At 48.3% G+C, this 15,567-nt stretch overlaps 1 protein-coding gene across 6 annotated transcripts in view; it reads right to left on the bottom strand.

Annotated features, from left to right (window-relative positions):
- Positions 1-15,489, bottom strand: part of CEP104 (centrosomal protein 104) — a 41,593-nt gene extending 26,104 nt beyond the window's left edge. The window contains exons 1-8 of one of the 6 annotated variants that reach the window (XM_046661080.1): positions 15,352-15,485; positions 13,080-13,191; positions 11,367-11,493; positions 6,408-6,581; positions 5,994-6,132; positions 4,354-4,416; positions 3,972-4,048; positions 735-903 (exon numbers count right to left, since the gene is read on the bottom strand). In XM_046661080.1, the coding sequence (XP_046517036.1) occupies positions 735-903; positions 3,972-4,048; positions 4,354-4,416; positions 5,994-6,132; positions 6,408-6,581; positions 11,367-11,493; positions 13,080-13,158 (828 nt within the window). In that variant the 5' untranslated portion in view covers positions 13,159-13,191; positions 15,352-15,485. Of the gene's footprint in view, positions 1-734; positions 904-3,971; positions 4,049-4,353; positions 4,417-5,993; positions 6,133-6,407; positions 6,582-8,160; positions 8,524-9,933; positions 10,267-11,366; positions 11,494-13,079; positions 13,192-15,351 lie in introns of those variants that run through there. The other 5 variants (XM_046661083.1, XM_046661081.1, XM_046661082.1 and 2 more) reach the window with 5 other exon arrangements.
- Positions 15,490-15,567: the final 78 nt, after the last annotated feature.

The following is a 15,567-nucleotide window of genomic DNA, read 5'->3' as shown; positions in this document are numbered from 1 at the left end:
AGGGGCAAAGATAATCTCTAGGGTGACGCCTAAACGACAGTGGCAAGGGCCATCTACAGATGTGGTGGGGAGGAGGGAAGGACACAGGAGAACCAAGGGGCCACACCACATTCGCCTGCAAAGGTTGTGCTGCCTGTCACTGCAGCAGCTCCAAGAAGCCCGAGTTCATGGTGATTTTAAAACATCTCTTACATTTTTCTACCATCTTATGATAGCAACACGGCACCTGAGGATGATGTCTGAGGGGAGTCTGAAGAGGCACAGAATATGCTTTCACTCACGTTTTTAAAATTTATTTTTTTAAATAATTTTTGTTTTTTGGGAAGATTAGCCCTGAGCTAACATTTGCCACCAATCCTCCTCTTTTTGCTGAGGAAGACTGGCCCTGAGCTAAAATCTGTGCCCATCTTCCTCTACTTTATAGGTGGGATGCCTGCCACAGTATGGCTTGACAAGTGGTGTGTAGGTCCACACCCGGGATCTGAATCGGCAAACCCTAGGCCACCGAAGCGGAATGTGCAAACTTAACCGCTGTGCCACTGGGGCCGGCCCCCTCACTTACATTTTTATTGCGCCTTGTCTGCCCATCACTTCATTTTGCTTGGATCTCTGAACCACACTGACTCCCGCAGCTTCTAGTAACCTGCTTGTTTGTTTTAACATATGTACTATGGTAATTAACAGAAAACGTATCACAGGCAGGAAAGAAAAACGGTTTTCTCCAGAAGCCATACCTTTTGCAAATCAGCAATAGCTTGTTTCAGTTTCTTGGCGTAGTCATAGCGCTCCTTTTGGACAGCTTCACGTTTTCTTTCATCTAATTTGCGTATTATCTGTGCAACTTCTGGATCTTGGTACATATCGAAAGCTAAGTCATCCAGTGGAGAAATATAGTCAGACTTCCTAAAGGAAAGAAGCGAGTAACTGAGAGCCAGTTTCAATCCACATGATAGCACAGTGGTGGGGAGCCCTCCAGGCTCAATGCTGAAGATCCACCAACGGTCGTGAAGATGGCACTCCCCACGGCCACTCCCGGAGGATTTCCTCCCTGAGAAGATGGAGTCTCAGAGAACTCAGGAACAGGCTTCAGGTCACACAGCTCTGAAGTGCAAGTGAGTCTTTCTGACACCGCAGCTTATGCTCCTGACCATTAATCAGACTGCACTTTGAGGCTTCTGAGCCTCTGCTGCATTCATTCATTCACTCATTCAGTAAGTACTCAGAATGCAGACTCTGCACCAGGCTCTGTTCTAGGCACAGAAGATAGGACAGTGCATGTGGACCGTTTGTAGATGGGGAAAACCAAAACCAAAGCCCGTGGATGACCAGGCCCCATTCCCTGAGAGTCTGACTTGGTGGCGCCAAGTGGTGCCCAGGCATCCATGTTTCATACCAGCCCCACAGTGATTGTGATGAACACTAAAGACAGAGAATTGCTACTAGGGGCTTTTACCTCTGAGTGTCAGACTGTGTGCCATCACCATCAAGTCCTGTAGGAGACCAGAAAAATTCTTCCAGGAATAAATGAGCTTTTTAGTTACCTGAATAACCCATTTCTGATTAGTATCACCTCTATTCTTTCTTTTAAATTCTATAGTAGGCTAGTGGCTTTCTTTTGGGTCTAACATTTAGAACAATAATGCCAGTCTAACTACTCAACAAAAGTAGAGGACAAGTTTCGAAGGCTCCCAGCCTGCCGTCATGAAATAAGCTAGTTGTTAACTTTGATTTGGATATCTTTATATATAGGTAAATTTCAATTAAAATGTTATTTGTCATAAAAAATTTGGTCGTATAATAATAAATTTAAACAGGGCACAGGACTACATCACCTTTCAAAACGCCCCGGTGTCCCCAACACTTCCCCACTCCTTCAGTTCAGGCAGTTTGCTCACAGCACAGCACCAGGCTGGGGGCCGGGAGGCGCAGGCAGCTGTGAACAGTATCAACTCATCTCAGTGGTGACTACTGCAGTGCGTTTCGATGTCTCTACAAGGTCACTATAGCCATTTTTATCTAAATATATGTTACACTCTTAAGTGTAAGTCGCTTTGCCTTGAAGTCCTAGAGATGAAAACAAAGACTTCATTTTATTATTAATCCCTCAAAGGAAAAAACGATGTCAGGACTCCAGGGCCATGAGCAGCGTCAGGCACCAGGCTCGCCACTTGACACAGAAGGCCCCCTAGCGGTAACCAGTGGACTCCTGCCTAGGACTGCTCAGGCTCTCGGTGCACAGCCTTTTCACAGACCTCGCCTCACCTGCAGAAAAACCCAGCGGGATGAGGCAAGACAGGCGCACTGCAGTCTCCTGTCCCCACTGGCTAACCTGACAAAGAACTGATTTAATCAGAATCAAAATAACCCAAAGACCTTCCATGGGAGATACTGAAACCACCCAGTGAGTGTGGCTGTCCCTGTTCTCCTGGCTCGAGCTTCACTGAGCCACGGGTCAGGGGACAGGAGGGGAGAGACAGAGTGGCCCCAGGTTTCCAACCCTGCCCAGAAGGCAGGGAGGGTGCTGCTGCCACTCCCTGAGGCACAGGCAGGGTCTGAGGCAGAGACTGAGGAGCTGGTGTAGGCACGATGTCACTTTTCTCACTAGTTGCTATACCGATTCTAAGAACAGCTTGCACTTTCTAAGCCCTCCACACTCACAACCACGCTGTGACCGCCTGGTCTGCCTCAGCTGAGTCCTTGTGAAGCTCAGGCCGCAGGGGCCGGGGCGGCCTCTGCAGGAAGCAGGGCTCCCTGTCCTCACTGTCCACTGGTGCACATACCTGGCAGAGCCAATGGCCCCCCCAGCAAGCGCTCGGGACATATGGAGAATCTACTCCATATTTTACGCAAACTGAAGAGCCTGGCTTAAGTGTTAATTACTTTGTGTCAGAAGTTTGGACTATATGCAAGTGACCAACCAAAAGCTGTGGACAAACTCCAAATGTCGATTAAAATCTAAGTGTTTTATCTTTTCTTTATCAGGCAGCTGCTGTCTGAAGGGGAGCTGGGTATTGCTTTTTTAGGCTGGGAACCTCTGGAATGGGGACCCCTTGCTTTGATAAAGAGTGGGCACGTGGCAAGGGCGCTGAAGGAGCTCTCTGTCCCAAAAGGTGCCCAGGGAACAGAGAGGGTAAGAAGGACCATGTGAACCAGCGCTCCTCAGCTCGCCCTCCGCTCTGGACCTACCAAGAGTGCTTATACTGCTAAACAAGAGGCAGTAAAAGAAATACGTAAATAAAATTGTTAATGTGAAGAATGTAAAGAGGAATTGGTAAAAATGGTACTTATAAAAACTGATATAGGTATTTCTCACTCCCTTAAAGAATAAAGTTTTTTTTTTTTGGAGGAAGATTAGCCCTCAGCTAACTACTGCCAGTCCTCCTCTTTTTGCTGAGGAAGCCTGGCTCTGAGCTAACATCCGTGCCCATCTTCCTCTACTTTATACGTGGGACGCCTACCACAGCATGGTTGCCAAGCAGTGCCATGTCCGCACCCGGGATCCGAACCAGCGAACCCCGGGCCGCCGAGAAGCGGAACGTGCGAACTTAACCGCTGTGCCACCGGGCCGGCCCCCAAGAATAAAGTTTTAAAGCAGACATAAGATGAAATCTTTAGTAACCGATAATTTGGGTCAATTAATACCTTTAATTATTACCTATAAATTTGCCTGTGCCAATAACATATCAAAAGATGGCTGACGGATCTTTTATCCAAATGCATTTTAGGAACTTTCTCGTAATACCTGAACACACGAGAACTGAAGTCATCTGTGAAGGGCAATAAACGGAGATGTGCTAAATAAAACAGTGACCTTAATCTGTAAGTGTGTTGAAGACAATCCCATCAGTGGCTTACCCAGCCGTAAACCGAACGTAGAGGCCCTCAAGTCCAGAACCCTTTGGACATGACTCACGCTGCCGTGCCTTTAAGGGGTCAGTGAACTTTACTGACCCGGAGGAGAAGTTTCTTACCCAGCACAGCTTCCTTCCAGAGCTGGGTCCTCGGTGTTGTGCCCCAGGTAATGGTCAATCAGCTTCTCTCTAGAGGTCTTTGGGAGCAAAGAGTTCTGCTTAGTATCTCAGAGAAAAAAAGGAACAACACAAAACCTTAACTAAGAGCTGATGTGATATAAGGATGTCAGCAAGCTTCAGTGATCCTAGTCTTTTGGAGGGACAACTAAAATTCTTGAGTAAAACAAAGATTAATATGCTAGCTGCTAAAAATTATCTGATAGTTATTCACCAGAAAATTTTACAAAGATTTTTAAGATGGCACTTTTTGTGACATAAATAAATGATCCCCTCCTGTTAGAAATAAATTTTCTTCTTTAGGAATGAAGCTTCTCAAACTTACAATATTGCTGTCATCACTGAAATCTGCAGGGTCCCCAATGATATTTATTGCAACCAGAGCAACCTAAGAAAGAGTTAAATCAACAGAAATTAAGTATAAAATGTTTGTGATGACTTACCTCCTTTATACCAAGCTGCTGACCTACACTGGCAACAAATAGGGTAACGTACATGAAAGCACATTAAATGGAAAATTTGTCATGCTAATGTAGAGAATTATTATTAATAATTTTTATAAATTATATAAGTTAATATTCTAATGCTGAACAAAATGGCTATTTTAATGTTTAAAGGATGCTAAAACGGTAATAGCTAAAAAACCTCCCAAGTTCTAACATAGCCTCGCATTGAACCATTCATTCAAGGTTAAATATGAGGTCACAGCTACATGATCTTGGTAAATTACACAACGAAATGAAAACCTCAATTAACACAGCTTGGTCTGCCGAAGTCAGGGATTCTCACCTGAGGGGCGGAGTCCCCTTCTCAGACCCTCCCTTCCTTGAGAACCACTAAGGAACCTAAGGAACCGGGATGTTGCTGGTGAACACAGCAGATGGGGTGGAGGAAGAAAAAGGTCAAGAATCATTCTCCAGTTTACTGTCACAAACTGCTGCAATGGCCCAAGCAGCGTAACTCGCTCTCAGAGCTCCTTCAGCTCACTGGTTGGTATAAGACTTTTATATGCTGGAATGGCTGCATTCCTCTCTTAGAGGGGAAGGGAGTACTGTAAATATTTGTGCTGATTAAAAGATTGCTTTGGGGCCGGCCCTATGGCTCAGTGGTTGGGTTCATGTGCTCCACTTGGGTGGCCCAGGGTTCGCTGGTTTGGATCCTCGGCGCGGACCTAGCACTGCTCATCAAGCCATGCTGAGGCGGCATCCCATGTAGCAGAACCAGAAGGACCTACAACTACAATATACAACTATGTACTAGGGGGCTGTGGGGAGAAGAGTACAAAAAAAAGAGAAAAAAAAAAGAAGATTGGCAACAGATGTTAGCTCAGGGCCAATCTTTGAAAAAAAAAAAAAGATTGCTTTGGACACACTTTTTTTCCATTGCACTAATCATGTCCCCAGAAAATGAACGGGAGGGAGGGGGCAGATGTGAAGAGCTGGGAGCCTGGAGCTGGAGAGATTCTGGATTGCATGCAACAGGAAACCACATTCCCCATTCTACCATGGGATTGATCTTGTAAAGGTTTAGTGGGTTTATCTGGAACAGCACTGTCCAAGAGAAATATTATGCAAGCCATACATGCAATTAAGTTTCCTAGTAGATACAGTAAAAAAAATTAAAAATAGATAAAATTAATTTTAATAATATATTTAAACCTAATATATCCAAAATATTATCATTTCTTTGTGTAACTGACTCTTCTTTGCGTACTGAGTCTTTGAAGTCCAGCGTCTAGCTGACGTGTGTAGCCCCCTGCACTTGGACTAGCTGTGCTCCCAGCGTGCCACGCCACAGGTGGCCAGCGGCTCCTGAGTGGACAGCACAGCTCCAGAGGAGCTTCACGTTCTCCATAAAGGGGACCGTCTTCAAGAAGACTCTGGAAGTGCCTTTACTAAGAGGTACAGGACGACGCAATCCTGGAAGAGGTGGGGGCAGGCGAAGGCGGAGGCGCGTGAGTCTCACCTGATTATATACATTGTATTTGTTGACGTGGTTCTGGTGAAAAATCAGCTTAAGAAACTGGCCTACTGCATCCACATACACGGATTTTAGCTCCCGGGCCTTGCAGCCCGTCTTTTCGTTGTCACAGAGAGAGACATAGCTAGAAGAGAAGACGTAACCCAAGAACCATGTTGATATGCAAACATGCTGTCAATAAAACAGCCCCTCTTCTCCTACTGAACTCAATGTGTTTCAATAAAAGTTAGGTCTAGAATGAAAACCACCTAGGAAAAAAGCCCAGAAATCAAATTCTAATGAGTATTCTTCTTAAGACAAGTTTCGCAACGGCAAGGGGCAGTTCATTAGTTTTTAGTTGCTTTGAGGCAATTAGTCAGGTTAGGAGTGACCACAACAAATTTTAAATTTCATTCTTACCCAAGTCTGCGAAATCTCTCTGCTTGATACGGTACGAAATATTCAGGCAGGCTTTCACTGATGTAGAACTCAATTTTACTTGAGATCATATACTGGTGAGCAAGTAACTGGAGTTTTCTTATTCGACATCTCTCTACCATTTGAAGAACAATTTCTTGCGGAAACTGGCAAAATCTGAAAGCAAATACATTTTTGTTTTTTCTGCACGGTGACTGCAGAGGGTTTTCAGATGTCTGCATCCCACTCTTCCCCGTAATACGGTAGGTCTGTAGGAACTGAGGATACAAGAGGCCCACGATGCTAGTCCTGCTCTCTCCGGCTCTGCCGGTGGGAGCTGAAGCTCAGAGTTAAAATTTGATTTGATCTCCCTGCCACGCAACATGAATCACACTTTTGGCAGCTAGTAAATGGTTTGAAATGAAACCTGAAGTTTATTATGGGATAAACATATCAGTCTTTTTTTTTTTTTAGGAAGATTAGCCCTGAGCTAACTACTGCCAATCCTCCTCTTTTTGCTGAGGAAGCCTGGCCCTGAGCTAACATCTGTGCCCATCTTCCTCTACTTTATATGTGGGATGCCTACCTCAGCATGGTGTGCCAAGCAGTGCCATGTCCGCACCTGGGATCTGAACCGGTGAACCCTGGGCCGCTGAGAAGCGGAACGTGCGAACTTAACCGCTGCACCACTGGCCCGGCCCCAAACATATCAGTCTTAATGGGCTGTACTAGTGGGCAAGACAGACCAAAGGACTTTCCGCAGGAACCTAAACTTCAGGAAAGGCACAGGCTTACGGAATCCCGAGTTATGAGTGAAAAGCAACAATGAGAGTTGAAGGAGTGCCGACCATGTGTGCTCAGCAGTCTGGAAGAGAAGCCCACAACTGTCCACATGGGACTTCTAATTTTGCTTAGAAGCAATGTAGCATGTTAAAAACCTAAACGAGAACTGGGTAGAGAACCACAGTGTCAGCAAAGACCTCACACTGCAATATATGGTCATGACCGAGGCACTCGAGCACAATACTTAAAGACAGTATATGCTACATATGTTGAGCTGGCAAGCGCTGGTTAATGCAACAGTGGGGCATCAGTGCACTTGGAGCAGCAGCATCGAGGGCACTGGAGCACTGAGGATGGGTCAGCTGAGAAAGGCCCTTCCACCAATAGCATCACTGCTCTCCGTGAGCTCAGAGCCCCCGCGAGTGTGCATTCCTGCCCACTGGCTCTGCCCGGCCCCTCTCATCACATCTCTTCCACCTCTCTTCCCAGCAGCCCCACCCTCCCCACTCACCCAGCTGAACTGCACCAGAGGCAGCTGGTCCCAGCGCCGGACTCACCTGGCCTTTCTCTCTACCCGACCACTCCCACCAATAGACAAGCGCACTCTAGAAACCCTCCTGTGACCCTGCACCCCTCTCCAGCTCTGGCTGTACTTCTTGGCTGCCTGCCTCAGCAAAGATCATGCAGGAGCCGTCTGCAGTCACCAGGGCAGCTTTCTCAAGCCCCCCTTTCCAAACCCTGCAGGCCGCTTCTGTCCCACACCTCCCTGTCACTCTTGTGAAGGCCACCACTGACCTCCATGATGCCAAGTGCAATGTGGGCTTCCTGGTCCTGACCTCACTTAGCCCACGTGACTGAGCCCACAGGACCACCCCCTCTTGGCTCTCCTCCTAGCTCAGGCCTCCCTCCCTTTGTCCAGCCTTCAGTGTGCCCCTGGGCTAGGTTCCGGGCCCCCTTCTCCATCTACACTCACCATGGCGGATCCTATCAGCCCCGTGCTTATCAAAGAACCCCAACTGAACATCGCCCTGAGTCCCATCCTGTAGTCTAGTTGGCGACTTGTCATTTCCATATAGGCATCTGAAAGACACCAGATGTGACACAGACAAAACAAACTCCTGACCCCAGCCGCCCCATCCTGCCCAGACCGACTAGTCTCCTCCTTCTGCAGCTTCTCCCACCTCAGCAGTGGCACTGCCACCCACCTAGTAGCCCAGACGTATCCTTAAGCTTCTAAGAGAATGACTAGGCCTATCAGTGGTGAGGCCATCTGGGGCCTCCCCCCAGCTCACTGCTGAGTAATGAGCACCCAGCATCACAGGAGGCACGTGGTGAGCACCCCAACCCTCGGGGGACAGAACAAAAGAAGAGGGAAGATGTAGAAAGAAGCAGGCTGAATGGCTGCAACTCTGTGGAAAGCTTTATGTTTACCTCTGAGGGACGTACAAGGATGGACAGGGAGAGGGTGTGATGAGAAAGTGGGGCCGGTGGCCACGGATGGAATGGACTCTAATTCCGGGGGCACATTCGCCGGGTACCTCCTAACACCGAGTTCTCAAAATGCAAAGGTTCTAAGACAGGTGCCTTTGGGGCAGGAGGGCAGCTGGAAGCAGTGGGAAAGCAGGCAGCTCATGACACAGATGCTGTTCACCTTGATGGCAGTCAAATGCTGCTTTGGACACTGAAAACATCAGAACTTGTGGTGAGATCTTCTAGACATAAGGACACCTAGTAATCTATTAAATCCTTTATTATTAAAAAACCCCTCCAAAGCCGTTCAAAGAAAACTGAGACAACTGACAAAATCTGGAAATTGTATACTTTTAAAAATCCTTTAAAAAAAGATTTAGGGGCTGGCTCCGTGGCCGAGTGGTTGAGTTCACATGCTCTGCTTCAGAGGCCCAGGGTCTCGCTGGTTCGAATCCTGGGCGTGGACATGGCACTGCTGGTCAGGCCATGCTGAGGTGGCATCTCACACGCCACAGCTAGAAGGACCCACAACTAAAAATACATAACTATGTACCAGGGGGCTTTGAGAGAAAAAGGAAAAAATAAAATCTTAAAAAAAAAAAAGATTTAGCTACAAATGTAGCTTATAGTTTATAGATGAATCAAAAACATCTTTCAAGCTGATTATAAAATGAAACAATACATTTAAAAAGCCTAGTATGTATCTACCTTTTCAAGATAAAGTGATAGCTCTAGATTTCTTTTTGAATAAAAATAACTTGGCAATAAAAACATTCATGCCCAGAGGCTCTAGTGGTTGGTATAAGCTTTGGCTCTCTTAGAGAAGCGTGTCTCACCCTCCAGAGTCTAGGCTCTTCGAGTTCCTGGTCGTGGAAGGGTACAGGAGGAGCTTCCCACGCGTCCGGCACGCCCGAGGCCGGCCCAGGGGAGCCATCTGTCAGGGCCTGGAGCATGCCCTCTCGGACCTGGGCTAACAGAGTGGCCCGTCCTCTCTCTAGGGGACGCAGTTGGAGGGTATTTTCTTTTGCCTTCCTGCTTTGAGCTTGACCTCGGGGAACACTCTGTGTTGAATTCAGGAGACCCCAAGCGAAACCGAGGTTGAGTCTGTGGTGACCAAGGTACATATATCCCTTTCTTTGGTGTAGTCTGAAAGCTAACTACTAAAACGACTACAGCTCACGCCTTAAAGAGATGCATGTCAATGCACAAACGCAGCATACTAGTACTGTCTTGATAAATATTCCTAACGGGGTACCGTCTCTGTGTATGTAAGTACCTTTAATCCACAGGTAAGCACAAATGCAGTCCGCAGGAAGGACTCTGCTGAAGGGAAGTGCTGGCGGGGAAGGGGAGTGCATCTGTGGATGACTGTGGCCCCGGCCGCCGGAGGAGAGGCAGCGCTGGACTGACCGGTGAGTCTGGGGCAGCTGCCCGCACGGGTGTGCTCCCACGCTGCCCCTCCGGCCCGGCTCCCACAGGTCAGGCTGCCCTGGCTGGGCAAGCACACGGCCATGGCGGGTTTGGTCCTAGGAAGCCCACCTGCCTGCACAGACAGCCCCTGCCCCAGTATCAGCCTCATCAGCGACAGACGAGCTGTCTGTCCCCAGCTGCTTTCCTCTTTTGTTTCATTCCTCAGCTCATGCAGGACTGGGGCAGGGAACGGGAGTCTCTGTTGGGTCCCCTCAAAAACTCCAAAAGGAAAACAGATTTTAATTTTAAATGGAATTTATAGTCAACTTTTCAGCAACATATCTTCTGAATAAAAGCAAGTCCTAAGTATATATACTGAACTTAAAATATCATACATATTTACACATTTACAAGTTAGGAGCAAATAGTACTTCTACTCAGACTTGGAAAACAAGTCATGAGGAGCAGGGACAGTGAGGAGGTGACAGGACTGGGTGTGTGACCATGAGGAACAGGGACACTGAGGAGGAGGTGACAGGGCCAGGTGGGTAACCATGAGGAGCCAGGACACTGAGGTGACGGGACCAGGTGGGTGACATGAGGAGCAGAGACACTGGGGAGGTGAGGCAGCGCGAGGCGAGCAGGCCTCACAGGACCGACACCACCGACGTGCACGAAGCCCGAGAAGGCACTCGGCTGCTCAACAACTCTGACTCTGCCTTTGGTGAAGAGTGAACATCTCTCAGGAAAAGACTCAAATGTTTCAGAGAAATACTAACTAGTATTACATTACTCAAGTAATGAACATTTTTATAAAGGTGTGCAAATATTCAAGACAAATTCGAAAGAGACCTTTTTGGTTAAAATTCAGCATTATACAAAAGCAGTTAGATGCAAGATATTTACCAAGGAGCATAAACATGAAAGCAAGAAATCTGCAAACACAAACTTCCGTCCAGAACACGGATGAGGATGTGATACCCGCACATGGTCAGGGAACATGGCTAAACCACCATGGGGGACCACTTTTCTTCCTTCTACTCGTCCATATTTGTGCCTTTCTTAAGTGAGTATGGGTTAATGTGATAAGGGAAAAAGATCCAACAAACTTTCCTTAAAAACATAACCACAAGGAAAAAATCCATCACGTAACTAGACAGATGACAGTGCAGCACAATCTGATGATCCTGGGGTTCTCATGTCTGAATTATAATAAAATTAGCAGCTTAGAATGAAAGGAGCCCATGTGCCCTTCAGAACCCGTGCCACCCCCAGCCCATGGCCCCCTGTCCAGCCCACCTCGGTGACCTCCACCCGCTGACGGTCGGTGCATGGATCATTAGCTCCCGGGCACTGAAGCCGTCTTCGTGTCCAGACGAGCTGACAACTACAAATCCAATCTTGTGGGGCATTCTGTGAGCTGGGGCTGTTTATAAGAGCAGGAAAGACTGCTTTAGAATAAAGGAACTGAGCAACATATTCTAACCATATTATAACACGGAAAGTGTTAGTCATGCCTTGCTAACATACAAAGTAATTCACAACGTATTCAGAATTTTTCCATCACATTGAAAGAGTCTGTTTTTTTCTTAAGTGCTTTTTATAGGAGCCTCTACTTGTACTTAAAGTATCATTTAAGTTGTCTCAACTTCTCCCGAACATATGTCCAGAGAGCATGACCAGTGCTGTGGGTTGAACTGTGTCTTCCAAAAAGATCCATTCAAGTCCCACCGCTGGTACCTGTGCATGTGACCTCACTTGAAAACAGGGTCTCCATAGACGTAATCTAGTGAAGATGAGGTCATACTGCAGTAGGGTGGGCCCTACTCCAATGTGACTGGTGTCCTTACAAGAAAAAACACACAGACACACACACACAGGGAGAAGGCCATGTGACAATGGCCAAGCGACTGGAGCAATGCTTCTACAAGCCAAGGAATGCCAAGGATTGCTGGAGACCACCAGAAGCTGGAAGAGGCAGGAAGGATCCTCCCCTAGAGCCTTCAGAGGGAGCACGGCCCTGCTGACACCTTGACTTTGGACTTCTAGCCTCCAGAGTAAATTTTTGTTATTTTAAGCCATCCAGGTTGAGGTACTTTGTATGACAAAAACAAAAGTTTTTTTGCCAAGACACAAGTACTAAGTTTTTTATATTAGTTAAGAAACTAATACAATCAGCATGTTAATAAGTTATACAAAAAAGAGCAGTTTAATCAATCACGTAATAATAACTGCTGAATGAAAATGACCAGAGAAGAGAGAGCAGTACAGACAGACACAGTAAGTACAGAACTGTGCCTGCAGAGCCTGGTGAGTGACTGACTTCTAGGAGATATTTACACACTGGCTGAATGATTTTTCAGTGAACCTGACTTTGTTCATAGTTAAACATCATCGCTCTGAAGGTAGACGCTGTGATGTCTGTTTTCGCCTGCTCATTTGAAAGCAGCACCTCACTCCCAATTTCTCTGGGTGACTATGCCCTCCCCACACCCACATCTGCGGGGCTGCTGACCCCACCCCACGCTCCTCAGCTCCCTGCCTGCAGCGGGCATGTTTCCCGGGCGTGGGCCTTCCAGGAGCTCCACGTGGCTCCTCAGTGACTGGCTCAGGGATGGGAACATGAGAACAGGACCCAGTGGACCAAGGCCACTCAATCCCAGGACTGGGCTGGCACAGCTGGGAGAGAGCAGCTTTCCTCCTGCTGGGCCTGTGGCAGTGGGATAACATTTGCCTGGAGCTGCTGGAGGCCACCAGGCAGGAGGTGCTGCTGGAGAGCGGGGGGACGGGGGCAGTAGTGCTGAGAGGCATGGACACCTGCGAGACTTTGGTTCACATTTAAAACCCCAACTACTCATGGACTTCTGGTCACTCTCCAGTCACTGAGCCAATCAAATTCCTCTTCAATTCAAATTCCAGTTTGAGTTAGGTTTAAGTATTTGCAGCCAAAAGAGTCCTCACTAAAACAGAGGATAAAGAATTTTCCAGAAAATTCTCTGGGGTAGGACATACTATTAACTGAAATTCTCCACAGGAAGTAACATATAAACACCTCACATGAAATTTTGCCTTTTAAACATGCTGGATGCATGAGCTGGATCTTTCTTTTACTTTCATTGAGAACCTGAAGAAGAGCACATCAATAAATCAATCATTGGCTGGCATCTAATGTTTCTTGGAATGTACAAACAAAAGCATTAAAAATAGAATGATAAACCACTATTAAAGATCTAGTTTTTTATATACAAAGTTCACTGCAGATGTTATAGTATAGCAGAGGAAAATTAAAGTAGCCTAACCCAGAAAACCAGGAAAAGCAGGCATAAAAAATGGACAAGTGTGATTTAATCCACGGTGCGCTGCACAGCCCCACCTGCGCTCCCAGCACCCCGGGCAGGAAGGGGAATCCTCTCGACACCCGCCCTCTCCACCCGCCATCTACTTCTGCATCTCTGCCTCCCCCTCCCAATGCATCGAGTGGGAAGTCTCATTGGTCCTGCCTTTGGAACAGCAATTCTTCTTCCTCTGTCTCTCTTTCTCTATCTCACTGTCTTTAGACAACAGTAACCACGGCCAGGTCTCCCCACCTGCAGCGCTGCCCCTGCCCACTCGCCTTGTGCTCCTGCCGACACACCCTCCTCACGCCCAGCCAGCTCACCACCATCTATGCCCTAGCTCAGGAACCCTCGATGGGCTCCCTGTCCAGGGCCAAAGGGCCGACTCCGTGTCCTGACTCAGCTTGTGGTTCTGAGCCTCACTTCTTGTTCTGAATTCTAAAGTCTATCCCTCTGCTCTGAATGCACCAAATCCTTTGATCTTTAGGGGCAGGGGCTGTTCCTTCCTGTCCCACCTTGAAAATAGTAGGTGTCTATTAAATATTTTCAACTGAATGTGATTATCTATCTTAAAATGCGGAATACTATTCGTATTAACCACATGTGTATAGACTGACTCCTTCACACAGCCCTTCACCGGCAGATGGACACTTCCCGCAGAGCACTCAGCGGGTGAGGGACTGTCCTCAGCACTTGACACAGATTGATACCTTCCTAACAACTCTGATGTGAGTTTCGTCACCCCAACTTTGAGAGGAGGAAACTGAGGCACACAGAGGCCCGTGTCCAGGGTCATTCAGCTAGTAAGCCCTGCAGGCAGGGTTTGTTCTCAGCCGGTCACATGGTCAGGTTCCAGAGCCTGACCTTGACCAGTACTCTCTGCTACGCTAAGATTTAAACATAGGGCCTCTTAAGTTGAAACAGAGGTGTGTCCACTATACTATGTTGCTTCAATAAATCCAAAACAAAGTGCTGGCATTTACGAACCAGGTGGCAACGTTGTGACCTCAGTTTCAGGATTGGAAAAGGATTCCTTTCTAGCCACGCCCATCTAAAGCCCTTCCCCCTTGCACCCTGGGGTCCTCTGTGTAAAACCTTCAAGTGTTGCAAGAGATACTTGGGGGTGTCACTAAAGGGTGCTATTCTTAGGCTCTATAAAAATCACCCTTAACATTTTGAGAAGAACCAAAGCTCTGCTGGGTGCTCAGTAGCACGCGGGGCCCCAACTGTCCTGGTGCACAGGAGCGGTCCTCGTCCCCAGCAAGCTCCAGATGGCATTTCTTCCCAAGCAGCAGCCGCTCCCTCCCCACCGCTCCCTTACTGCACCTACTGGTCCCGGCACCGAAGAAGCTAACTCCGGAGCTCCTTCTAGAAAGTACCTGTCAATACGTATCAGGGGTACCGACATCTATGCATTAAACTGAAACAATTTAGCAACTTCCAAACATTTTGCTACAAGACTAGGAGACAAAACTTGTTTCCACTTTTCTTTCTAAGAAGAGTAAATGTTACACAATTAAATGATTTTTGGTCAAGTAATTTTAAGGATTGAAATCCCAGAATATCTGAAATTTAAGAGTACCAAAAAAAAAAAAAAGAAAAAAAGGCGGGGGATCAGGACGGAAGCCGCCTGGGGCAGAGCCACCTTCTTCCCGCATTTTGGTCAGTCATGGAGCCCTGGGTCACCGCAGCTGAGCGTCCAGAGTAGGGGGGATCCGAGAAGAGGCTCCGACGCTAAATCCAGGAACCGAGCGGGGCGCACCAGGGGCGGGCCCGGGGCGGTGACGCAGCGCGCAGGAGCGCCCACCCGGCCCGGCGCTCCGGACCCCGCCCCGCCGGCCCTCCGGACAGCAGGTCCGGCCCACACCCGCGAGGCCTGGGCCTGAAGCCCGCCCGGGCCTGTGCCCCGGCCCGCGCCCGCGCCCGCGCTCCCGGCCAGCTTGGGGTACCTGTCAGGACCGCAGGCCTCGCCCGGACCTCCGCCCGCACGACCCCCTCCGCCGCCCCTCGGTAGCGCCACGCCGTCGGCGGAGCTCAGGTGGCACCTCCTCCGCCGCCCCGGGCCGGCCCGCACCCGCGAGCCGCAGCGGCGCCGGCAGCAGAGGAGAATCCGCGGCCGCCAGCGTTCATCACCCGGGCTGCGGCCGCCGCTCTCATGACAACCA

This window comes from Equus quagga, chromosome 5 (assembly GCF_021613505.1).
Source record: "Equus quagga isolate Etosha38 chromosome 5, UCLA_HA_Equagga_1.0, whole genome shotgun sequence".
Taxonomy (NCBI): Eukaryota; Metazoa; Chordata; class Mammalia; order Perissodactyla; family Equidae; genus Equus; species Equus quagga.
The sequence above is the reverse complement of the archived record's forward strand: the minus strand, read 5'-3'. Positions and strand labels throughout refer to the sequence as shown.